Raw genomic sequence first — 25,396 nt, forward strand, 5'->3', positions numbered from 1 at the left:
CATACTAAGCTGGCGTAAGAAAGTATAAAATAGGTCAAAAACGCCGGAGATCAGTGTTGCCCAGGAGCGGAGGAATGACCAGAACCAGAGTCTATTTCCATCGGATCCTCTAGCACCCAGAACGGCAGGGCATCTAGTGCAAATCCATCGTCGTCTGAGGGCAACGATGGGGGCCCTCTAGTACTTCCCGTCTCATTCGGCTCATCCACCTCAGCAATGTTAAGATGTGGGATATCCTCGAAGATCCACGATGACCGGTCATTAGGACCCCTGGTACGCCGGCGAAGGCGCCGCGCACTCATCCCCACATCGTGGTCATCAATGGCCTCGAGGTCATCGGGATCCGATGCGCCCTCGACGCTCTCAGCATGACTGCGCTTGTTATACGGTCTGGCGCTCCAGCGCATCCTCCTTCGGTCCCACCGCCGCTGACGTTCCTCTGCGCCATCAGAGTCTCCATCACAGCGCAGCTGCTCAATACCGCGGACGATGCCGGTTGGTACACCCATGTCGTCTTCATCGGCTTTGCTGCTGGTAGCTTCTTCGTAGTTATCCGGCCAAACAACCTCTATGTCGCTGTCGTACCCAGGATCCGTCTCAAAGACTTCCTCCAGATCAAGATCAGTACTTCGCATTGACCTTGTAAACGTGGGCCTTGGCGGTGGGTCTACGTCGACCACGGATCGGTGCAGAGACCCAGCACCAGCCGGCCCCGAGGCGCTTGAGGGCCGTGACGACAGATCCTTTGATTGCGGTCTTCGATAGTTGAAGTGGGGGCCCTGGCCGATAGGCTCAATATGCTGGTCTAATGGCGGAGACTGTGCGAGATTGTGGAGCGGCATTCGCTTGTACATAGGCGACGTATGGCTTGCTACGGAGGGGAAGCGCGCGTGATGAGTGCCAGGTGTGGCGGGTGGGGAGGTGGGTTGGCCGTGAGGGACATTGAAACCTGGCTGCCGGCCAGATCCCTCCATGGTGTCGCGAGAAAGCGTCAAGATGATTGAACCCCACGCCTTTTGAGAGGGTTCGAGTGGGCGATCAAGTGAAGAGGTTCGTATGCGGGACGGAAGTGATAGGGTCAAGGCACCGGTATTCGGTACAACAGGTCGACTCTTGGATTGAATGATCTTGACTTCTTGGGCATTATCATCTTTCTAGAGCGAGCTGGTGCTTGTGACAGTCGTGTCCGAGCGGGGGTCCTGTTGAGCGCGGTCGATGAAGTGCGATCCAAAAGGTGGCAAATTGGATTCAGCTGCAGGACTGCAGACAGATCTCAGTGAGCTATGGGTGCCCGCACGCAATGAGCGAGTGCCGTGTCCCTTGGTCGGACGGTGAGCGTACGGGACACGCTGCGAAAGACGGGATGAGCGCGAGATTGGCGGCGGCAATTGCTGAGAATGATGGAGATGTAGCTTCTGCGGCCCCTTGCTTCAAACCCTGGCGTACTGCTACGGGCTGGTGGTGAGAGGGACGACAGGAGTTCTCGGCGTGGTATTTATGTCAACAAGCGTGCAGACTCAAGTTGGCGGCGTTGGTAGGTGGTATGCGTTGGCAATAAACGCTGTGTGGAGCATGTCGGGTCGCTAGAAAGCATGTGCATGAGCCTGTCACCCTCGTTCTGCACGCTGAGCACACCCGTCTGGACCAATACGGTCTGGACATGAGGGCGTGGTACTGTGGAATTGCATGATACTGGTCTTTGTCTGTAACCAGTATAGGAGAGCGAATAGTGACGACGACGAGGATGAGCAACGGCGAGGCGATTTGCATTTGCCCTGCCCAGGTGACTGAGGCTGAGTCACGTGCGATGCTGTAACATATCCTGCATGCAGCTAGTGCAATACAAGGCTTGGCGCATCACCTGGGGCACCTCGCTCGAAGATTACAGAACACATTGGCAATGCGCACACAAGGTTGGCACTTCGCAACGAGACCACGCTGTATTGAAACCTCGAGGGCCACCAGTAGGCGCAATTGGTCGCTAGCGCTTCAGCTTTATTGGCAGCAAAGGACCGCATGCCTAGAGCTGCGGCTCCTCCCTGAATTCCACCATGTCTTCCCCTACCATGCTCACCAAGGTAAGCTCGAATGCTTTGACGCCAGCTCTGAAGGGGGAACTGACTCTCTTGCAGTTTGAATCCAAGAGCTCCAGGGCCAAAGGAATCGCCTTCCACCCCCGAAGACCGCACGTCCTGGTATCGCTCCACTCCTCCACAATCCAGCTATGGGACTATCGTATGGGCACACTGCTCGACCGCTTTGAAGAGCATGATGGACCTGTGCGAGCTGTGGACTTCCACCCTAGCCAGCCCCTGTTTGTCTCCGGAGGAGATGACTACAAGATCAAAGTTTGGAGCCTCCAGACTCGGCGATGCCTCTACACACTGAACGGACACCTCGACTATGTGCGGTCCGTCAGCTTCCACTCCCAGATGCCCTGGATTCTCTCATGCTCGGACGATCAGACAATCCGGATATGGAACTGGCAGAACCGGTCGTTGATATGCACCATGACAGGGCATACCCACTATGTTATGGCCGCGAAATTCCATCCCACGGAGGACCTCATAGCATCTGCGTCGCTGGACCAGTCGGTACGGGTGTGGGACATATCGGGACTGCGGAAGAAGCACTCGGCCCCCACGTCCATGACTTTCGAGGATCAAATGGCTCGTGCGAATGCGAACCAGGCAGACATGTTCGGCAACACAGACGCCATTGTCAAGTTTGTACTGGAAGGCCATGACAGAGGGGTAAACGACATCAGTTGGCACAAAACGCTACCATTGCTCGTCAGCGCAGGAGACGACAGGCTGGTCAAGCTCTGGAGGATGAGTGAGACGAAAGCGTGGGAGGTCGACACTTGTCGAGGACACTTCCAGAATGTCAGCCAGTGCTGCTTTCACCCATCGCAGGATTTGATTCTGAGTGTGGGCGAAGACAAGACGCTCCGGGTCTGGGACCTAAACAAACGAACATCAGTTGCGTCATTTAAGCGAGAGAATGACCGGTTCTGGGTAATCGCATCTCACCCCAACCTGAACCTCTTCGCAGCTGGTCACGACTCCGGCGTGATGGTCTTCAAGTTAGAGCGTGAGCGACCAGCTTCTACCACCTATCAGAACCAGCTATTCTATGTGACCAGAGACAAGCATGTTCGGTCATACGACTTCACCAAGAATGTGGAGTCACCGCCTATGCTATCATTGAAAAAGCTTGGGAGCCCGTGGATACCCCCCAGGACTCTGTCTTACAACCCCGCTGAACGCGCTATACTGGTTACCTCGCCCGCAGACGGTGGCTCTTATGAGCTGATCAGCCTTCCCCGGGACGCTAGTGGCGCAGTTGAGCCGACAGACACGAAGCGCGGGTCTGGTAACTCCGCCGTTTTTGTGGCCCGTAATCGGTTTGCGGTTTTCCAGCAGGCTACCCAGCAGATCGATATTAAGGTATGCCCTTTATCCTGCTCAACTTGAACAACTTCCGTCTAACTCAAATAGGATTTGAGCAACTCTACTACGAAAACGGTGAAACCTCCTCATGGGACGACCGATATTTATTGGGGCGGCCCAGGCTGCCTGCTTCTAATCACGCCTACAGCGGTTGTTCTCTACGACATCCAGCAGAAGAAACAGCTTGCTGAACTCGCAGTCAATGCTGTCAAGTATGTCGTGTGGTCGAACGACTCTCAGTACGCGGCATTGCTAAGCAAACACAATGTCACAATTGTCACGAAGAACCTTACCCAAGTGAGCACTCTACACGAAACCATCCGCATCAAGAGCGCGACATGGGATGATACTGGTGTTCTACTCTACTCGACACTGAATCATGTCAAGTACTCGTTGATGAATGGGTAGGCTATTTCAAGATACTGTTGCTTACATATACTGATCCGGATGTAGTGACAATGGCATCGTAATGACCCTCGATAACGTGGCTTATCTTCAGCATGTGAAAGGACGAACTCTGTACTGTTTAGACCGCGCCGCCAAACCCAAGCTTCTCACCATCGACCCGACAGAGTATCGCTTCAAGCTTGCACTCGTGAAGAGGAATTATGATGAGATGCTCAACATCATTCAAAATGGGTCTCTTGTGGGTCAGAGCATCATCGGATACGTGCAAAAGAAGGGCTATCCTGAAATTGCCCTGCAATTCGTGCAAGATCCTCAGACCCGCTTCGAGTTGGCTATCGAGTGCGGCAACCTCGATGTAGCCGTCGAGATGGCAAAGCAACTGGACCGGCCGAAACTCTGGCAACGACTCAGCACTGAGGCGTTAGCTCACGGCAACCACCAAATTGTGGAGATGGCGTATCAGAAGCTGCGCAGCTTCGACAAGCTGTCATTCCTCTATCTTGCCACTGGAGACCAGGAGAAGCTCACCCGAATGGCCAAGATCGCAGAGCATCGAGGGGACATGACTTCACGTTTCCAGAACGCACTCTATCTCGGAGATGTCGAGAACCGCATCGAGATGTTCAAGGAAATCGACATGTACCCTCTTGCTTACACGACCGCTAAAGCGCACGGTCTGGAGGAACAATGTCAGACCGTCCTGGAGGCCAGCGGCCTCAGCGAGGACCAAATTGTTCCAGCAACCTTGGGTGAGGCGCTGTCGCCTCCGAAGCCTGTGGTTCCGACCTACAAGGCGAATTGGCCAACCAGGGGCACTTCGGCATCGATCTTCGAAAAGGCGCTACTTGGTCAGACGGAAGGACTCGAGGATGATCTTCTTGCGCCTGCAGCGAACGGTTATGCGGCACAGGATCAGCCAGATATTAGCGCTCCTCGCGACGCTGATCTGAGAGATGCTGAAGACGACGAGGACGCCGCTGGCTGGGACATGGGCGACGATGCCGACGCGGAAGCAGAAAGCGACTTCGTCAACGTGGAGAGTGCCGATACCGGGGCCGGGAGCAGCGAGGCTGACATGTGGGCACGGAATTCGCCCATTGCGGCCGATCACGTTGCAGCCGGCTCATTTGAGACTGCGATGCAACTGCTAAACCGACAGATTGGGGCGGTGAATTTCAAGCCGCTGGAAAGCCGCTTCGAGGAAATCTATCAGTCCACAAGAACATACCTCCCTGCCAACCCCGGTATGCCGCCACTAGTCAATTACGTGCGCCGAACACTCGACGAGACCGACTCGCGGCGAATCTTGCCGCTCATCCCCCGCGATCTCGAATCCATCGTCACGATTGAGATGGCCGCCGGAAAAAGCGCCATGCAAAAGAACAAGCTCGAAGAAGGCGTCCAGACCTTCAAAAAAGTCCTCCATCTCCTCATGGTCAACACCGTCGCCTCACCCCAGCAACAACAAGAAGCCAAGGCCATCATCCACACCGCCGCGCAATATGTCCTGGCCATGTCGATCGAGCTTGAGCGCCGAAAACTCACGAGCAACAGCACCGACCTCTCCTCCTTCCCAGACGACGTTAAGAAGCGCAGTCTCGAGCTAAGCGCCTACTTCACCGTCCCCGATATCGAGCCCGCGCACAAGACCCTCGCACTCTTCGCGGCCATGAACTTTGCGAACAAAAACAAGGAGTACAGAACCGCGCTCAGCTTCGCCAATGCACTGATAGACCGCGGCACCAGTGCTAAATTTAAAGAGAGCGTGAGTCTACCTCCCTTCTCCTTCCCCTCAAGCCAATTCCAACCTCCTCGCTAACAACCATCTGCTTGACCTAGGCCCGCAAAATTAAAACCCTCTGCGAGCGCAACCCTACCGACGCGATCGACATCGACTTTGACCAGTTCGCCGACTTCGACGTCTGCGGCGCGTCCTACACGCCCATCTACGACGGATCACCGAGCGCGAGCAGCCCGTTCTCGGGTGTGAGGTATCATACCAAGTTCAAGGGGACGGTGTGTCGGGTTGATGAGGTGTGTCAGATTGGGGCGCCGGCTAGTGGGCTGAGGTTGTTTGCTTGAGCGGGAGATTATGATCGTGGGATGAGGGAGGGAAATTGTTGAGGTGAATTGGAGGGTGAGGGCTGGGGGATGTGAGATGGCGACATCATCCACGACGCGTTTCGCACTTCGTGTTTGTGCATGGCGAGGTCATTGCTTGCTCGTTTGTCTTCTGGCTGTGCGGGTTGTGCGGAGCGGGCACCGGTAGATCTGATGAGAACGGCGTATGAATGAAAAGCGGTCCGACTGGCTGGCTTCTTCAGCAATAAGCTCAACACACTTGCTTTCACAATGAAGCTAGATGGCAGCACTAGCAGAGAACACATGGTGAGCGGATTCCGAATACTTTAATCAGAATGACTGTACTATGAACGAGTGACCAGGACTATGTACAGTCAAGCGCGTCTGCATATCGCCATCAATGCCTCGCCTTCGCCAACTCCTCAAACGATTAGTGAGCTGTTTACAGCCTCGACAACCCAACAATCTCCCTCGGCGCATGGTACGGCGGGACCTTCATGTCCAACGCGCTGCCACTGTACCCAAGATCCTCGCCAACCAACACGGCGCACTTCTCGCCAATCAGCAACGCGACGCTGTAGGTATTGCAGCCAAGGTTATCCGGGCAGATGGACAGATCCGCGACCTTCAGGCCCTTGACGCCGTGCACGTTGAGCCGCTCATCCAGGACACCGTGCTTGACGATGGAGTTGCCCTCGCGGGGCGCCATGGAGCACGTGCCGAGAGAGTGCCAGGTGGTCTCGACGTGGCGCTTTGTCCATTCCTCGATGTGCTTCAGATCTGTGGTGGTGTAGTTCAGGTCTTCGCGGATCGCTTGCTGGTTCGAGTTCAGGAAGGACATCTCTGGGGCCTTGCCTTCGTCGAGGGGCATGGTCCATGAACCTGTGGAGTTGTTAGATTACGAATGTTCAGGAAGCAGGACGATAGGAGGGGGATGTTTACCGTGCTGGATGCCAGAGGTGATGTGGTTGGGCCCGGCGTATGCCTGTGTGGTCGCGAGGTCCATGTCCTTGGCGCGGGCGGGAGAGTCGAAGGCGAAGAAGGGATGCATGCCGGTTACCTGGTTGATAGCATCAGTCTCGTGGGTTTTTCGCCGAACAAGAATATTCGTGAGTTTTGAGAGCTGCTTACCTCGCCGGCGTAGGCATCCATCCTGCGAGCTGTCTCACGGGACTTGATGTAGCCCCAGACCATGGGAGCCATGTCGCGCTTGTCATTCATGAAACCGGCATCGAAGTCAGGCGCCTCGTATGGGTTGGGGGAGACGATATGGGTTGAGCCCCGGGAGAAGGGGTACTCGAGGAAGTGGAACATGGTGAAGAACTTCCCGGGCGGCATGTGCATCTGCAGAGCAACAGTCAGTACACCTGCCCATAATATCCACGTAGGATCTGCTCACATGGTCTCCGAACCAACTAAAACCGACAATCAGCTTCCAACCTAATCAAAGTACCATTGGAATCTACTCACCCAGCAATGACTGAGTAATGCATAACGGGCTTATCTGGCTTGTCTTTGAAGTAGCTGTCCCATCCGCTCCTGAATTCCGGGAATGGCCAGCTGTCCATCTGCTTGAGCTCTTCCTCGGTCGGGCGGACTTTCACGCCAGCTTCGATACCGTTTGTAGCCAGTGGTCCAGTGCCATTGATGTTCCACTGGTCGAAAACGGTCTTCTGCACTGCGGGATCGCCGCGCACGAAGTCGTCAAAGGACTCGACATGTGGCTTCGCGCGGTAGGTGGCGAAGGTGAGATAGTGGTCCTGGAAATTGAGACCGACACCTGGTAGGTCGACAAGCGGCTTGACGCCCGCCTTGCGGAGCTTCTCTGGGTCACCTGCGGACACCTTGTTAGCGGGTTTTCATGAAGGGTTCCTTAGGAACTCGATCGACTTACCGATACCAGATCGCTGCAGAATAAGAGGCGAGCTCAGAGTACCGCCGCTGACAACAATCTGCTTCCGTGCCCTGTAGATTTTGGAGTGGTTCTGGCCGGGTGAAAGCGGCTTGGTGGGAACTGTCTGGACGCCAACGGCACGGTCTCCCTCCAAGACAATCTTGTCCACCTTCGTGTTGAGGACCAGGTGGAGGTTCTGGTGCACCGCTCGGGTGGAGTGGATGTAGCCGTGGGCTGAGTCGGACCGGCGGCCAGTGTCACTGCATCTTCGTGAGCGCTGCGCCTCTTGTCGCCTTCGAGCCCAGAACTTACCGGTTGATCCACTTTAGCCAGTGCTCAGCACCGTGGCCGGTGACAAGATCTTGTAGATCATCGGTAGTGGGAATGCCTTGGGACTCCGTAGCCCGCAAGAAATCCTGCATAATCGGGTAAGTGTAGTTGCCGAAAGAGACCTTGATAGGTCCCTCAAAGCCGTGGAGGTCGCGGTTGTTGCAGGAACGCTGATAAGTCTCATGCTTCTTCATGAGCGGGATAAGCTCCTTGGTCGTCCAGCCCGGTGTCTGGAAGTCATCGTAGTCGGACCATGAGGCTCGAGTGTACATCTGTGGAGCGGTAAGCGACAACTCAGGCTGTAGCAGTTTTGTCGGACAAACCATGAAGTTGATCGAGGAACCACCACCAAGGATGTGGGCACATGGCACCACAGCGCGGCGACCGCCAAGCCATTCCGAGGGACGGGAGTAGTAGAAGGAAGCCGTCTTGCTGTCCAGCTTCATGTTCTTTGGGTAGATGCCTGGCCGGTAGACCCTTGTGGCACGTTACAATCATTGCGTCGAGATTCAAGGATCGCAAACATGTTTACCATGGATTGTTCAGATTGGTCTCTCCTCCCTCGATGAGCATGACCTGGAGATTGTGGTCAAGGTTGGCCAGTCGACCAGCGACCACGCAACTGCGGAGAACCGTTAGCTATCTCCACGATCTGAGGGTACACATTGGCCATACCCGCATGACCCACCACCGCACACGATGATATCAACCTCATCTGGGATGGTCATAATGGCGACTGCTCGGGAAGTATATCAGTGGAAGTGAATTGGGTTGAAAGGCAGAAGGGCTTCAGCGTGAGCTCCAGAACCCAGGTCGTGCTGTTTGCCCAAAGCGACAGCAAACTGCATCTTTTAAACCTCAGATACAACCCCGCATCTCAGACAGCCGGCAACAAGGGAAGCTCCACTTCGGATCAATCCCAAGCTGCAAGTTGCAAGGTCCGTGAGGACCAGGTCCCTGTCTGAGGCTACTGATACCTATCAGAGCTCAAGATAGCATCGAAAAGAGCCGATAGAAGCCATGCGGACTGATTTAGCTGCAGAAACCCCGCTTGGATCGCTGCAGGCAGGCTCCATGTCATGACCAATAGGTTTGGTGTTGTACGTGTTCTTCCGGGCTTTTTGGAACTCCAGTGTTTCACAAATCCAGGCCGCTGGATCTGGGCGAAGTACATGGGTGGAGTCGCAGACAGGCAAAGCTGTCAAATTGAGGTATCCATAGGGTACATTGTACACTGTGATGCGGAGGCACTTTCTGCGGGGAAACCCTGGCCACGGAAATTATCTGCGAGCTGGACTCGATCGACCAGATACCCGTGAAGTACGTGATACTTCATTCGGAGGAAGGGTTTAGCGGCTGAACAAGGCATTCAACCCCCGTGGCTTGTTCCCAGCCCCTGACGCGCATCTTCAAACTGAAGCACCTACTGAAAAGGAGGAAGGTATGACAGTGAGTTGAGAACAGAAGATGATGGGTTCGGAGCGCCTCCGAGTTGAAGCAGGAGAGAGGAAAATAGACAATCTCGGTGTCATCTTTTCATAGCACTCATACCAAGCGCCACGGCGTTCGTACCAGTACTTGGCTTTGCGCGGGGTACGCGGGACGCTAGTGGCATTAAATCGGCTTCTACTTCCCGTTTGTGTACCTTCTGGGCGGTGCCTAGCGGTACAGATACTTCTTGTTTACCAGGCCACGATGTGCGATCGTCGGATGTGAGGTTGAAGGAGCTGCCAAGGGGCCCTGAGGGGCGGGGCCGCTACCACCCACTAGGTGCATTAGCGCATTGCGGGGAAGGGATCTCCGCACCACCCTTTCCAAGCGGCTTGCCTGGCCGTTATGCCTTCGATACCATATTGCAATGGTGATAAGCTGCTTGAGATGCCCGAATGTGTTCTGCTACTAAATATGCAATGGGTTACCTCGTGTACCCATGAGAGGATTGAAAAGGGAGCACGCTCTAGAGAAAGGACAGACGATCTCTGGGTGAGCTGACAGGAGTGAAGCTCAGGAGAGCGGGCAGGTGCCGGCGCTTCTAGTGCTGCATGCGCAGGGTCTCGCGCCTGGGGCGTCGTTTTGTGCGGAACAATCGCGGGAACAAAGCGCATCCGCATGCATCGAGAATGGTGCGGGGAGCCATTGAGTGCGGCTCGAGCTTGATACTCAAATCTGCGTTCCCAGTGACCGCCTGTCAGGGCCGCGGCCAGCTACCATCTGCCTGGAGATCTGTTGAGACAAAGCTGTCTATGCCGAACAGACGTGCGGCGGAACCCAGGTATTCCATTATCAACGTTGAACGGCTTCCTGATGAGAGGGACTATCTAACTCCCCTTGAAAGCTAAGTGAGGTGGGTATAAGGGTTTCTTGGAGCCGCTGACCATGGGCGGCTCCATTGCCAGTGCGATGCTCTCTGCGAGGTGCGCCATCCGGGACTACTGGGTGGCTGCAGATCTTCTGGCAAGCTAGCCAACGGCTTGCGGCTTTCCTTTTGAATTGAGTCCTGGTTGGAATGAGGGAGCTGACGCAAGACTGCAGCGTGCAGAGAGGGAAGTACATATCCGGCGGAAGAACATTGTGCCGAAGTACTCGTACATGAGAGATCTACTAACACAAGTCGGCAATTGGAATTAGTAGGGATCAGGGGTACGTCCCATCTGTCGAACCGAAAACGCAGGTCTTCGAGTCCATGGTAAAGGAATATTCCACCAATACCTGGCTTCGTTGATTTGAGCTATGGCCGCTCTTGGATAGCAGCCACCTGGGTGACAGAAATTGCCTGACTCTAAAAAACAGATAGGTCTTCAGTCAGCTTAGGGAGGCAGGCGGGTGACAAGAATCACTGGACTCCTAGATTGCCGGGCTCTTAATCCACTTCACAATCACCAAAATTTGTTGACTTCACCACGTATCCAAAGAGCTCTAATCTGCCTGTTACACTCCTGAGTGTCCCCTGAACACGCTTACAAGGCAGTGTGCTACGGAGAACTGCTTCTGTTCGTGACCGTTATAAGCTGACTGAAGACTTTTCTGTTTTTCGAATCCAGCGATATTTGTCAACCGAGTGGAGGTTTTGAATAGACGCAATCCTTCATGGCATGCTGCCATACAAACATGTGCGAGCTATGCCTGGAGGTAGAATGGTTAGAGTAAAGATCTTTAGAGACGTGGTGAATCTACTAGACTTCGGTGATGTAGGAGTGAGTTTTAAGTCCGGTACTTTACGAGTCCGGCTATTTCTGTCACTCGCGTGGTAGCTTACCTGCGAGGCATAGGACAGCATGAAAGCAAGAACCGCAACGGAAGCGTATCGACTGAAATGAACATACCCATCTTAACTACTGGAGGAGCGCCGCCTCAGACATGCAGTCCCAGAGATCCATGCGCCGTACCAGACTTCGAAAGCAGTGAAGGGGAATCTACCACCAACTCCTGCAACACCTGGGTCGCCACTTTCAAACATGAACCATTACTACGATACTGTACAATCTCAAGACGTCGACTATATTATGTCCTTCCTCTCCCATCCCGTAGGCTGCAAGTGCTCAATGCCCTTGGTCGGATGCGGCCTCGTCAGGTCTCTGTACTCACTGACGTACGGGTTCGGGTCATTCTTCTGGTCCAAATTGGCAAGCGTGTGATTCACCTCACGATGCTTTGCCTCGTCTGCACGGATGTAGAGAAGGAGATCGCGCATCGTCCGCTTCCCCTCCGGCATCTTCCAATAATCTATCGCGATCTGTGGTGCTTCCATCTTCTCCCACTGTGGCAGCCTTCCAGCATCCAGATCGGCTATCTCCCTGGAGTAGGTTAACACTGCCTCTTCTTCTAAAAAGCCGACGAAACGATGGCAGGTGCGAGGCGAGATGAGGTAGGAGATGAACATGGCGTTGAAGAAGACGCCTTGGGCGCCTAGGACCATGATCCTCATGAACGGGCCGGGGCTCGCCATTTTTAGGAACGTAAGCAAATGCATCCGCTCATTGTAGGACTCCTCGAGGAGCGTTTCGATCCAGCCGTTGTCCCGCTTCATCCGCCGCATGCTATGGAGATGCCTCAACATACCGGCGACGAGACCTGGAACACCAGCGACGCTTTCGAGGAAGATGTTGCGGATGAGGTACTTTCGCTCCGTCATAGCGTATCTCTGATTCGCGGCAGCCGGATCCTTCTTTCCGAGGGACACAGCATGGTCGTGCTTGTAGCCGGTTGCGAGGTCCATGACCGTGCGCAGCATCCGGATCATGCCGAGGGCGACGTAGTCGGACCATGTCTTGGCCTCGCGATGTGCTACGGTGACTTTGTTGATCTGCTCCTCAGTGTAGCTGCCATTTGTTAGCATCAGTCATTGATGGCATGCAAGGTAAGGGAGCTCGAATCCTAAGACTTACATTGGATGCTCCCAAGCAGGCTTCGGGTGCTTGACCATTGCTGTCTCGGCCTCTGGGAAGACCTCCTTGATCTGAGGCTTTGGGGTGGAAGAAAACCCTCGACGAGTGGTCTTCCATGGCTGCTGAGGAATGACGACGAAAGCTGGCCTGAGGCCAGTCAATGTGGATTGGTGTTGCAGCCCACTGATGGCTTTTGCAAGGCGTGCGGCGGACCGCTTAGATGTGAGAGTTCCGTAAGATGTTGCTGTCCTTGTCGAGAGCATTGGGCGTGGTTGGTGTATGTTCGATGATCGAAGTCTCAGTGGAATTATCTGAGTAGAAAGGTTGTTTGATGGTGGCGTTCGTAGATGAAGAGGACTGTTTACAGGCTTGCCTAACAGCTAATATATCCTTTGCCTAGAGGAAGGATTTTGGTGAAGCGTTTCTGTCATTGTCTGCCGCCGTATGCGGACGTCCATAAGTCAGCATGTGCCAGACGTTACTTCGCAAAGGGCACATTGCGGCGTCGCCGCCGGGCGATTCTCGTCTCTTGCGGTCATCCATTGCGCAGATTCGGACTCGCTCGTATTGCTACGCTACGCGTTTCCTCGCAGCGTCGTGGAAGCGTTGTAGGGCTGAGGCTGAGGTGATGTTCTTCGGATGTTTGCGGCGCTGTGCTCAGAATGTCCGAGAGGGCGGCCCGAGCGCTGTGCAGAATAGGCGGGTCGAATGTTCCTGCACAGCCAGTGCCAGCTCTCGGCCGGCGACGCTTTAATCGCCCACGAAAACGAACCGGGCATCTCGACATTCGCCCATGCACGTGAAGAACCATCAAAAGTGTCAGCGTCAGCTGCATCTGAAGACTTTGCGCTACCACAATCTCCGGAGAAGATCGAAGCCGATTGCTCGCCTTACGAGCCAGAGGCAAACCGTGCCCTTCTTGACAGTGCATACGTGGAGCATCTTCTATCAAACGCTGCATGGGCCAAAGCGCTCGAAGCCAGCGGCGTCTTGGAGAACATCAAGCAACATTCAACAGACGATATATTATCAACGGCCCGCAAGCTTCCCGCCGAGCGAGAGGCATCTTTCTAGAAAGAAAGTTGGAAGGGCGTAGAACTCTTCAGCAGGGGATGAGGGCGTGACGCTCCTGATAGAAATATGATGGCCCTGATTCATTCCTCAAGTGAGAAATCAAACGGCTTGAAAGCCTTTTTGAACTCCTCAGCATCCGCGACTTCATCCTCATGCGTCTGCCCGCAATCCTGCCAGTGCGCCCTTTTCTCAAGCCCCAGCAGCTTTGCGAGTACTCGTCGGCCGAACTGGAGATCGAAACGGAATGACGCATCAAGCGGTAACACGAGAGATGTCTGACTCCCCTCCATCCATGCCTTGTCCGAGTCATCTGATTCGCCAGTTGCCTTTGTCGGAGGGCTCCAAAGAAGCACCCTGAAGAAATCACTCTGCTCATCCACGCCATCGCCAACGTCCCTCTTCTGAAAAGCCGGGTATCTTTCATTCTCTGCTTCCACTTTGAAAGCAGCCTCAACCAAACCGCGTTTGACAAGGTCCACTGGAACTGGGAGAAACTGCCAGTGAGTGTGTATGCCACCAGCGCGGCTGACTTCCCACGTCACCGCTCCTAACTTGGAACCGCCGATAACCGTGATCATGCTTTGCAGCGCTTTACGGTATCGCTGCATCTCGTTGTACACATTCCGACGGTCGTCATCGGGTTGTATTGCAGCCAGAGTGGGAGCATGCGTTAGCGGGATGATGAGAATGTGCGAGGGGAAGTTCAGTGAATCATAGGTGCTCGACGTACTCAAAGGCCCCTTTGCGGTGGTCAGGTACGCATCGGTGCCGATCGAGGTGATGAGATGTGTTGCAAGGTTGGGGTTCGACAAGCAGAAGAAGCACTCCCCTGGCGTTGGCGGCGCAGCCCGCGCCCGCTTATGTGGTCGGCGGTGGTGACTCGAGTCGGTCGAGAATCTGTAAGATGACTCCTGACTCGGCTGAGCAGGTCTTTTCTTACCAACGAATGAGAGAGGCGAGGATGTTGTTCCGGCGGGTATCGCTACAGCAGGCGCAGCCGAGGAGTCGATGGAGAAAGCGTATATCCACTTCTGCTTCTTGGCGTTGCCGTATGATGCCAAGCTTAGAAAGCGAGTCACCGGGTAGGTGTCAGGTACGGCCTCTGAAGGAGCATGGAAGAACGGCTCGCGCTCGTAGAAGGCCTCTGATGAGGTCGAAAAATGATAGCGTGGTTTCAAAGCGGAACATAGATCTGCGATGCACTGGTGTGATGCGGGATCTCGTCCAAAAAACTCCACTTCGATCTTTGATCCTGTTCGAATTGCGGCCGGCCATTGACTGGTTACCAGTATGTCCGCCGAGTTGGCACCGCGTAGCACTTTGGCGTCATCCTCACTGTAGAATGGCGAATACTTGTCTTTGGATATCTCGGCTGTAATTTTGGCATCGAGGTTGCCACCTAGAGCGACAATCTTGATCCCTTCAGATGTCTTGATGGTGGTTCGCTTCCCCAGGAAGTACAGGTTGGGGCACACTTCCCCTGATGCTGACTCGAGCCTGTCAATGATTGTTTGTGGAAGTCCATGGCTCCCCAAGGCAAAGTACGTTGGCAGCGGCACGTCAATCTTCCCTTCTACCAGGTTCTTGACGTTCTCATCATCTTGATCCGTTGCTGTCACGGGGTCGCTGAAAAGATTGCCTGCGATCAAGGCGAAGGAAAAGGCGTTTTTCGCATGCAGTGCTGATATCTTCTTGAATACGTCGACAAACTGGCCATTTACGTCTCCGACCACAATACTGGGTACGTATTAGCGTTCTACTCTCTCTACCAGTTCGTGCCGTTTTCCCAAGACTCGCAGAGACTCAGAGGCAAGAAGGAAGACACTGGAAAGACTTTGGAAGTGCAAGGCAGCGACGACTGCCTATGCGCTTCTCAAGGTAATCAAAAGAACTTGTCATCCTACTCACATCTTCGAACTCATGTTAAGTTATTGGTGTCGAACGGCGGTTTGCCGCGTCTTTTCCCGTGACGTCGAAGTGCTTGGATTAGCGCGGAAGCGCGGTGCCAAGGCTTCGCGGCGAACCAAAGCTCCGACCCCAGATTTCGCCTGGGAACTTTTTTTCAAGCCGCAAGTTGCAGAGGCAAGTCGCAAAGGCAAGTCGACCGCCTGCGAGTACCTACTAAACCTTCAGTATGCCCGCCATGTCCAGAGGAGAAGAGCCAAAGGCCTACAAGGTCTCAAAGAGGAAGGGCGGCACGCAGTCCTCACGAAAACACCATTTCGAACCCTTCTCCAAGCGCATCGCTAAGCTCAGTATTGACCCCGTTCGCAAAACCCGCCGTAATGATCTCGATGAGAATGGCGCCTCCGAAACCTCCTCATATTTCAAGACTTCGTTCGACGAATGGAAGGACCTCAACCTGTCCGAGAGCTTCGTTAGCTTCTCTCGAGAAGTCGAGCCGCTCTGCGAGAGCCTGCCCCAGATACTCCATTATGATGAACGGATAATGGACATATTGATAAGATATATTGAGCACATGGACGCACTATCTTTGCAGCCGTTGCTGGGCCTCGTATCACACCTTGCGCACGACCTGGGCGCAAGATTCGAGAGGCACTTCCAGCGGACAGTAGCTGTTGTATGTAAAGTGGCCGCCCAACACTCTGATATAGAGGTCATAGAATGGAGCTTTGCTTGCCTTGCCTGGCTGTTCAAATATCTCTCGCGACTGCTCGTGCCCGACCTGCGGCCGCTGTACGATTTGATGGCGCCGCTCCTGGGTAAAGCTCCTCAGAAGCCTTTCATTACTAGGTTCGCCGCGGAGTCAATGAGCTTCCTGGTAAGGAAGGCCGGCGCCGCTTATCACAGGAGCAAGGAACCCCTCCAATTGATTATCAACCACGCTCTCCAAGATCTAGAGACCACCGTAAGCGAAAACAATGCTCCACTTTATCAGCAAGGCCTCAGTACTCTCTTCACTGAGGCAATCAGAGGTGTTCAAGGAGGCTTGCATTCAAGCGGCGATGCGGTTTTCCGCGAGCTGCTCGCCCAAAGCCATCAGTCCAAGTCTACGGAGCGCGGGAATACCGGCGCAAAACGCATTGTCCACGGAGTGCTCGTGGCTCTGATTCACCATACAAATTCAGAGACCTTTGCGCCTATCGTCGAAGTTGTCGTTCCCTTTTGTCAAGCTTCCGCAACTGGAGCTACGGATAGTCAATTGAGAGACGCGTCGCGCTTGTTGTTCATCATTTCAGCTGTCAGAAAGGGAACGCGTATCCACGATTGGAAACCTCTCTTGTCTTGTATCTCCATTCTTGTAGAGTCCACCAGCTCGAGGTCTGACGCCGTAGACTCAGGAACCGCTTCGGATATTTTGGTGGCGTTGGCGGTAGTCTTCCAGAGCGCGCCACTGGAGGTTGTGATTCCTCACATACGGCTACTAGACCATCTTACCACGGATGAATGGGAGCAACATTTTCTTCCGTTCTGCAACTTCTTTGCTGAGCTTGGTCGGGAGCGGTTCGAAAGCCTGGTGCTGCCACATCTCCAGAGGTTCATCGCAGGACACTGGAAAAGTCAGGGCGACAGATTGAGTCTCCTGCTGCCCAGACTTGCGAATGATAACCTGCAATCAGCACTGACCTGTCCTCAGCCCTGGCAGGAGCACATGTTGAACGAGTTCCGATCATACCAACCGCCGAACGGAACAAGCATCACAGATCTAGAGCTTGCATCTCTCTGCAATGGATACCTTGAAACGCTCAAGGTAACGAGCATGGAGCCACAGCTCGGCGCGCAACTCCAAGGACGATTGTTCAAACTTCTGCAGAGCATTCTGCTCAGTTCTCCCAACACGACCGAGGACGACTACTGGGCAAAATTCGCTGCTGGCCATTGCTTCAGTTATTGGACGGCTGCGAAAAGTACGCAGGACCCTGAGCTGAAACTCTGGCCTCTATTGTGTCAAAACTCCGGCAGATTTCGCCGTATGCCAGCATTCTGGAAAGCTATGTTACAGTACCTGAGGCCGAGGGCGAACCAGCTGGATCTTAGCGAGCCCGACACGTCGTTACTAGTAAACGACCTCGTGCGCTGCCTTGCGTCGCCATCCCACGACCTCCGGTCATTGAGTCTGGACACTCTCAAAGCGGTCATCACGGCCAAACATAAGGAGGAGCCGGAAGCACTCTCTGTTGCGATCGTTATTGAAAGCATGCCACTCAACATCGAGACTGCACGGACTGTCTCCATGCACATCCGAAGGCTTGCAACTAGCTACAAAACTGCGTCCTCAGACCCCTGGCTGGCACGAGCAATCCCAAGTTATCTCTTCGGTCTGCTCCATGTCAGGTTTTCGCAAGTATGGGACGACTCTTGCAGCGCTCTGAAGGAGATCTGCGAGCTGAGGGACGGCGAAGACGTTGTTTCTGAGATAGCCTTCAGCTGGCTGCACAGCGCAATAGATCACGAGGACACACTGGTACAGTCTCAGCCTGGAGGCATGCGAGATGATGGCCCAAGCCGAGCTATTACCGAATTTGAATGCACAAATCTGTCGAGATTGGACCGAATGGCTGAAGAAAGCGAATCGTTGCTTCAAAGTGCCGCGCAAGAGCTGCAGCAATCGTTCCTTGCGTTCCATCATGAAGTCCCGTTCATAACGCCGTCAAGCCGGTCACAAGCATTACGCGTTCTACATGCAATACCGCAGGTGGCAGAGAAGAAATCTCGATTGCTGGTACCTATATTGTTACGATGGGTTGCCGATGTAGAAGCAGTCACGGAAGCCGTTCAAGGCACTGACGAGGAAGATCAAGCCATTAATCCGAGGTCTTTTCTCCAGAGGTGGACGCGCAAGGACCAGAAGGCTATGCTCTCTCTCTTTGCTCAATTCAAGAATCCGAAAGTTCTCTACAAGTCCGCGGAAGTCTACTCAGCGCTGCTTGGCCTCGCGGCAAACGGCGACGTCGAGATTCAAAGATCGGCACTGAGGGCTGTTCTCACTTGGAAGAGTGAGCACATTACTCGCTACGAGGAGAATCTAACGAACCTACTCGACGATGCCCGGTTTAGGGAGCAGATTTCAGTGTTTCTTAACATTGGCGACGATGACAGCACCTTACAAGAAGAGCATCGGGCCGAAATCATGCCGCTCATACTAAGACTCCTTTACGGCAAGGTTATTGCTCGTACTGGTTCAGCGAGTGGCCGGCGAGGCCAGGAGTCCAGGCGCAAAGCGGTATTCATTGCACTTACGCGATTTGGGCTGGAGGATGTTCGACAGTTCCTTCAAATTGCGCTTGGTCCTCTGGATGGTGTGTCCATCGTGCAACAACAGGATCTCCGGGAGTCTGTTTTGCAGCAGGAACTGCTTAGTCCGAGAAAGCAATCTGGACTGGTAAACTTATTGGAAGACATGCTAGACACCCTTGGGACTCAACTCGCTCCGTTTACTGATGCTTTAGTGGATCCAATTCTCTACTGCATGATCCGGGCCTCTCGCGGTATAAACAAAGACATGAGCCTCGCTGAAGGGGAGAAAAGCGGACAACAGCTGTCACTACTACGAGCTATTCGACAAGTGGGTTTCCATTGTCTCAACATGCTGTTCGCAAGTTCTCCCGATGCTGATTGGTCTGCATTCGCGGCTGTCATCGTCCAGGAACTGATAGAACCAAGACTCGAAAAGCTTCCCATAGAGTCCGCACAGTCAATATCCGGCATTCTGCGACTAGTGTCAACCTGGGCCAGTTCGCCCCACACAGCCGGCTTCTTAGTCGAATTCAATCCGGACATTCTCAACAAGGTTGCAGACTGCCTTGAGGTTCCTTCCGCCCAGGACGAAGTCAAGCTCTTCGTTCTCAGGGACATCGTAGGGCGTCTCATATCTGTAGCCAGACAGGATTCGGTCATCCGCACGCAGATAGTGGAACCGAAGTCCTATCACCTCTTGACACGGATTGCGGGCTTGTTGCAAGGCAGTCCTAGTAAGGAGGTTCTGGAAGCCGGCGTACAAGCCATTGCCAATCTTGCCGATTTTGTGGTTGGCACATTCGAATCGGAGAAGCTGATTCGGATCTCGATATTCCTACTGCAGCAGCCTTCAAAAAGGGTCGCTCCAAGGACAAAGAGCGACTTGCTTCGGATTCTGCATCGGTTCATCCCTATGAGCGTACACGACAGCAGTAGCCCGCTTTTCGCAGAGACATTAGAAATTGTGTCTGCGCTGTTTGCATTTTTCCAGGACAGCATCAGCAGAAGTCTCCTGTGCGATGTGCTTGAGAGTCTTAGTCGGACTGATCCTGAGCTCGGGGAAACAGCTGTGTTATGTAGAGATCTCAACTCTTTCTCGACGTCCAGACTCGACTGTCCAGACTTTGAGCGCCGTTCGAAAGCCTTTACAGCTATCAATGAAGTACGGTATTCATCGTTTTCGGCAAAGCAGTGGCGGCCGCTACTGTACAACATGCTCTACTTCATCAAAGACGACGAAGAGATGGTCATCCGAGCTAGTGCTTCACTTGCACTTCGTAGGTTTATTGAAGTAGCAAGTGCTGTTAAGGATACCGATGCCGAAGCATTCGTGGCGCTGCTAGCTACTGCAGTCCTACCTGGTCTTCAAAACGGAGCACGAGAGTCTTCGGAGCTGGTGAGAACTGAGTACCTGTCGGTCGTTTCTCAGCTCATCAAGCGGTTCCCAACTTGGGCTCCTGTCAGTGACATGCATATCCTTCTGGTGGACGACGACGAGGAGGCGTCATTCTTCAGCAACATCTTGCACATTCAGCAGCATCGTCGTTTCCGCGCACTACGGCGTCTTGCTAGCGAAGCAAGCTCTGGCCACCTTAGAAGCAATAACATAAGCCATTTCTTCATACCGCTCATCGAACATTACATCTTCGACAAGTCTGACGACGAGAACGCTCACAATCTTGCCGCAGAGACAATCACGACTATAGGGGCGCTCGCCGAGTGGCTTGAATGGCCGCAATATCGAGCGCTTCTACGGAGATATAGCGGCTACATGCAGAGCAAGCAGGACATGGAGAAGACCACCATTAAGCTCCTCGGAGCGACTGTTGATGCTCTCAGCCGGGCCGGGCTAGCCAGAGGGTATGTCTCGGTCGACACGTCGCCCATCGGTTCCGCCAGCGCCAGCCAGATTCGAGAGGAAGCCGAAAAGGCTACTGGCAGTCTCAGCAAGCTTGCCGCCACCATGCCAAGTCAACAAAAGCTGTACGCGGACTTGATCAACAATCTTTTACCAGCCCTGACTGCATACATTCACCGCAAGGATGAAGCCACAGTCAGCCTGCGAGTTCCTGTGGCGGTTACCGTAGTGAAGCTGCTTCGACTTCTGCCACCGCGTGAGTTCTCTGCTCGCCTGCCGCCCGTACTTTTGGATATCTCTCATATCCTCAAAAGCCGAGACCAAGGCTCCCGAGATATGACTCGCAAGACTCTGGCCGATATCGCGCTCCTCATCGGGGGATCATACTTTGCCTTCCTTGTGAAGGCACTTCGAACCGCGTTACAGCGAGGCTATCAACTGCATGTTCTGTCTTTCACAGTACATTCGATCCTCGTTTCAATGTCACCGATCTTGAAACCTGGCGATCTTGACTATTGCCTCGGGGAGATAATTGATGTTATCATGGATGACATATTTGGAGTGACAGGCCAAGAGAAGGATGCCGAAGACTACATCAGTAAGATGAGGGAAGTGAAGAGCAGCAAAAGCTTTGACTCCATGGAGCTGGTGGCGAAGATTACGACAATTGGCCATCTGGTAGACTTAATCCGGCCGGTACAGAGTTTGCTTCTACAGAAGTTGGACTCCCGAACAGTCAAGAAGGTCGATGAGCTCTTGCGTCGCTTTGGTCTCGGAATCATGCACAACGTCTCGATACAAGATCGGGGACGGGACATTCTTGTCTTCTGCTACGAACTTATTCAGGAGGTGTACAAGCTTTCGACGGAACCGCTATCCCAGAATCGAGACGATGACTACAAGATCAAGCGTTACTTGATAAGCATGAATAGTGCCAACAAGCTCGGCAACCGTGGAGCAATTACGTCTCACACATACAAGATGGTACGGTTTGCGCTCGACGTGTTTCGCTCTGTCCTGAACAAGCACGATGCGCTACAGACACCGGAGAATCTTGCCGGCTTCATGCCTATCATCGGAGACGCTCTCGTGCAAGGGCAGGAGGAGGTCCAAATATCGGCAATCCGGTTGCTTACAACCATTGTCAGCCCGCCCTTCGTACCGCTTCCAAGGATTGAATCGGACGCTCCAACATACGTCGCTGAGGCCGTGCGAGTGATACGTGGAGCCCCGAGCACTAACAGCGAACTGGCTCAAGCGGCTCTAAAGCTCATCTCCGCAATCCTAAGAGCGCCTCGCGACTTCACTATCAAGGAGAACGACCTAGCCTACCTGCTGAAGCGGCTCAAGCCGGATCTCGAAGAGCCTGATCGACAGGGTGTAACCTTCAATTTCCTCAGAGCAGTGATGAGCCGTAAGATTGTCATCGCCGAAGTGTACGACGTGCTCGATACCATTGCACAGATCATGGTCACGAATCAGACCCGCACTGCCCGCGATCTCGCTCGTGGAGTGTACTTCGATTTCCTGATGAACTACCCCCAACGCAAGGACAGATTGTCTAAGCAACTCGCTTTCTTGGTTAAGAACCTCGACTACAAGTACGTCGAAGGGAGACAGTCTGTCATGGAAGCGTTGCACCTTGTTCTGGGTAAAGTGCCAGATGAACTGGCGCAGGATGTCGCGGCCACGGTATTCGTGCCTCTAGTCATGGTTCTGGTCAACGACGACTCGAGCGGTTGTCGGGAGATGGCTGGTGCACTGTTGAAGAGAGTCTTCGAGCGAGCGGACAATGAGCGCATGAAGACCTTCCGGTCACTCCTCCGAACATGGTTGGAACAAGACGAGCAGCCGCTGCTCAAGAGGGTCGCTGTCCAGTGCTGGACACTATACTTCGACGTCATGGCAGCGGAGGAGAAGGTCGCCGAGAAGGAAACGAGATATCTTGTCGAGCATCTGACATCAATCCTGCAACCGGTCACCAAAAGCAAAGACGACAGCGACTGGGAGCTCTTGTATTACTCGCTGCAGGCCTTTGCCAAGATATCCGAACTATCCAACCCAGCTGCCTTTGCTGCAGATACAGCGCCGCTCTGGTCAGCAGTACGCGCCTGTCTCTCCTTTCCTCATGCCTGGGTCAAGCTGTCAGCAGCGCGTCTCATTGGTCTCCACCTGAAAGACTTTGTGAGCACCAACGCCCAAGATCTGGGAACCGTTCCGTTGCTTGGATCCGGAGGACTCCATCTCAGCGGCGAAGACATGATCCAGCTCACAATCGCCGGCTTGCGGACACTCAAGCTACCTAGCGTGACGGAGGAGCTCGCAGGCCAAACAGTACGAAATCTGTTGGTCTTGGGCCGCTGCTTCGCTGCGAATGGCCTTAAGTGGCGATATCCTAACGCCACAGGTCCAGTCGCTACCGAGGAGTCAGAGAACGAAGAAGCCGAGTATGAAGACACACATATGGCAGAAGCGGAGAGTGAAGAAGCGGACGTCAATGGTACCGACGGCGAGCTCGAAGAACCCGAACAGAAGACCGTGCTCCAATATCTTATTGAGCGTCTGTGCTCCGTCCTCCGCCGTGAGCCCTCATCCAACCGCGCGCCATCCCTGTACACCCACACAGCCTCTCTGCAACTCCTCGCCGCGCTCTGTAACAGCCTCCCCACCTCAGCGCTTCAGCCCTCCCTCCCTACAATCCTCCTCCCGCTCCACAACCTCACCGACCCCGCAATCGCGGTCCCGCACTCCAGCGACCAAGCCTTCGTAGTCGCGCACAAGGCGCTGCGATCCACGGCCCAGGAGCTGATGGCCGCGCTGCAGGCGAAGCTCGGCACAAGCGAGTATGTGAGGGTGCTGCAGGGTGTGAGGCAGGGTGTTAGAGAGAGGAGGGAGGGAAGGAGGGTCAAAAGGAGGATTGAGGCCGTTAGGGAACCGGAGAAGGTGGGGAGGGAGAAGAGGATCAAGAGGGAGAGAGAGAAGGGAAAACGGAAAGAGAGGAGTGGGGAACAGAGGGGACGGAGGAGGGGATGGTAGTAGGGAGGATGGAATGGGAGAGTACGGGGTTTTGGAGTTTGTGTATTGTGTGTGGTGTGATGTTGAGGACAGAAAATTGGGCCCGATGATTGGGGCTCGCATTTGCTGGTGTTTGCTGGTGTTTGTGGAATGGCCAAGGATGACGAGATGCTATAATCTCGATGGCACGTGTTTTGGGCCGTGCCACTTACGTGGTGACTTATAGGCGTAAGAGTTTCGCCTTGACTGCAGTCAGGTTACGAAATTGAGAGAGTTCGGAACACTTCGTATGAGCTCCACGTTGGCGAAGCCGTAAATATATGCAGGGTATGCTTATCCATACTACTGTGTTATGGCTGTGCGGAGCGCGGCGATGAAAAGCGCCATGGAAAGAGACTATCACAGACAGGCAACGGGATATGGGTAAACCACTACTTCATGGCTTAGTGAAGGGGATTGGATCTCTGTCGAGCTAAGGAACTGTGACTGTGTACGATATCTCAACGGAAGTTGAATTCTGCCTTATTCGACATGCTCGGTGCCTCTCTCGAGTTCTGAGGTGGCCTTCTATTCGCTGTGCTTTGCGGAGTGGCAGTAGATCCCGAAAGACCAACATGTTTATTATCGAATAGCTTGCAAAATTTGAGTTGTCCTGCAGCATCAGTTTTACCCCAGGTTCTGTTGTTAACAGATTCGAAGACAAGCCAGCTCAGACCGCTCTTCGTTCAACCCTGGCGTCCCCCGAACTTTTGATCCAGTAATTGCACTGTCTTGCGCCATTGAACAAGTCAAACCCCGATTAGGTTGACCGGAAGGGAGATCTTTTGATCAAGGGCGGTATAACCTCCATTATTGGCTCGCCATTGCGCTTGACTAGAACACCTTCTTGCACTAAGAGTGACGCACCTGAGGCTCTGCAAAGCTTGAGGTGTCGACGTCCTGACTGCGTGCAACTCCAGCTGCCAGAGTTGATGCGTGCTCTGGAGCAGTCCTGGATCCCCTGGTTTGGCCGAGCAACACTTGGCGAATCGCAGCCATGAAATGGCATGCGAGTTTGCCATTGATGGAATGGGTGGTCGGTGAGACCCAGACAACGCACAAGTCAAGGCTTAAGGCGCAGCCTTTCTTCTGCAGCGAGGCGCGTCTTTTAGGGGACGTGATTTGACGCGTGAAGGAGAGCGCGATATCAGGTGCTCTTTCCGCCCAAGCGCAGACGCCGGGGATATGGCACGCACTGCTACTGGCGCGTAGGATGGGAAGGTCAAGGATGTGCGGACATGTCTTGCAGGAGGAGCAGTCGTTAGTGAAATTGAACGGCCAATGGCCCATGATCTTATACACCTCCATGCCACTTCACGACGCCTTAAGAGTCAGAGGGAGGGGCAGTGAGCATTGAAGTAGGGTAGAAACGCCATCGATGGCTATGCTGCCCGGGCCGCTCAAGGCTTTCTTCATGATGAACCTGAGCCAGCATACGTTGAACTGGCCTGACATTGAGTGGTATATAAGGCACCTTGTGCGCCCCAAAAGTTTGAACTGGGACGAACACCACAGCAGTTAACTGTTCCTTCCATTGACGCTCCTTCCAAGTTTCAGACCGTCAAAGTTTCACACCACCCTCAGCAACTAAAGAATGGTGTTCTTTTCCCCAGAGATCATTGTCTCAATCTCTATCGGCATCCCAACTCTTCTGATAGCC

At 53.8% G+C, this 25,396-nt stretch overlaps 6 protein-coding genes across 6 annotated transcripts; 2 read left to right on the plus strand and 4 right to left on the minus strand.

Moving 5' to 3' along the window:
- Positions 1 to 50: 50 nt before the first annotated feature.
- W97_02986 (uncharacterized protein) lies at positions 51 to 974 on the minus strand (the record flags this gene model as incomplete). The annotated part of the gene is made up of 1 exon (XM_007780885.1): positions 51 to 974. The coding sequence occupies one exon, from the start codon at positions 972 to 974 to the stop codon at positions 51 to 53; it is 924 nt and encodes a 307-aa protein (XP_007779075.1).
- A 1,077-nt stretch (positions 975 to 2,051) lies between these two features.
- Positions 2,052 to 5,942, plus strand: W97_02987 (coatomer protein complex, subunit alpha (xenin); the record flags this gene model as incomplete). Its single annotated transcript, XM_007780886.1, has 5 exons — positions 2,052 to 2,078; positions 2,133 to 3,449; positions 3,501 to 3,856; positions 3,906 to 5,625; positions 5,700 to 5,942. 5 exons carry the CDS (start codon positions 2,052 to 2,054, stop codon positions 5,940 to 5,942), a joined length of 3,663 nt encoding a protein of 1,220 aa, XP_007779076.1.
- Positions 5,943 to 6,384: 442 nt separating this feature from the next.
- On the minus strand, positions 6,385 to 8,894 carry W97_02988 (alcohol oxidase; the record flags this gene model as incomplete). The annotated part of the gene is made up of 10 exons (XM_007780887.1): positions 6,385 to 6,824; positions 6,885 to 7,002; positions 7,074 to 7,286; positions 7,342 to 7,357; positions 7,413 to 7,776; positions 7,837 to 8,096; positions 8,149 to 8,438; positions 8,490 to 8,643; positions 8,699 to 8,788; positions 8,842 to 8,894. The coding sequence occupies 10 exons, from the start codon at positions 8,892 to 8,894 to the stop codon at positions 6,385 to 6,387; spliced, it is 1,998 nt and encodes a 665-aa protein (XP_007779077.1).
- A 2,768-nt stretch (positions 8,895 to 11,662) lies between these two features.
- On the minus strand, positions 11,663 to 12,814 carry W97_02989 (alternative oxidase, mitochondrial; the record flags this gene model as incomplete). Its single annotated transcript, XM_007780888.1, has 2 exons — positions 11,663 to 12,485; positions 12,552 to 12,814. 2 exons carry the CDS (start codon positions 12,812 to 12,814, stop codon positions 11,663 to 11,665), a joined length of 1,086 nt encoding a protein of 361 aa, XP_007779078.1.
- An 891-nt stretch (positions 12,815 to 13,705) lies between these two features.
- On the minus strand, positions 13,706 to 15,547 carry W97_02990 (uncharacterized protein; the record flags this gene model as incomplete). The annotated part of the gene is made up of 2 exons (XM_007780889.1): positions 13,706 to 15,362; positions 15,534 to 15,547. 2 exons carry the CDS (start codon positions 15,545 to 15,547, stop codon positions 13,706 to 13,708), a joined length of 1,671 nt encoding a protein of 556 aa, XP_007779079.1.
- Positions 15,548 to 15,759: 212 nt separating this feature from the next.
- W97_02991 (uncharacterized protein) lies at positions 15,760 to 23,718 on the plus strand (the record flags this gene model as incomplete). The annotated part of the gene is made up of 1 exon (XM_007780890.1): positions 15,760 to 23,718. The coding sequence occupies one exon, from the start codon at positions 15,760 to 15,762 to the stop codon at positions 23,716 to 23,718; it is 7,959 nt and encodes a 2,652-aa protein (XP_007779080.1).
- Between the last annotated feature and the right edge of the window lie 1,678 nt (positions 23,719 to 25,396).

This window comes from Coniosporium apollinis (assembly GCF_000281105.1).
Source record: "Coniosporium apollinis CBS 100218 chromosome Unknown supercont1.12, whole genome shotgun sequence".
In the NCBI taxonomy this organism is placed as follows: domain Eukaryota; kingdom Fungi; phylum Ascomycota; class Dothideomycetes; genus Coniosporium; species Coniosporium apollinis.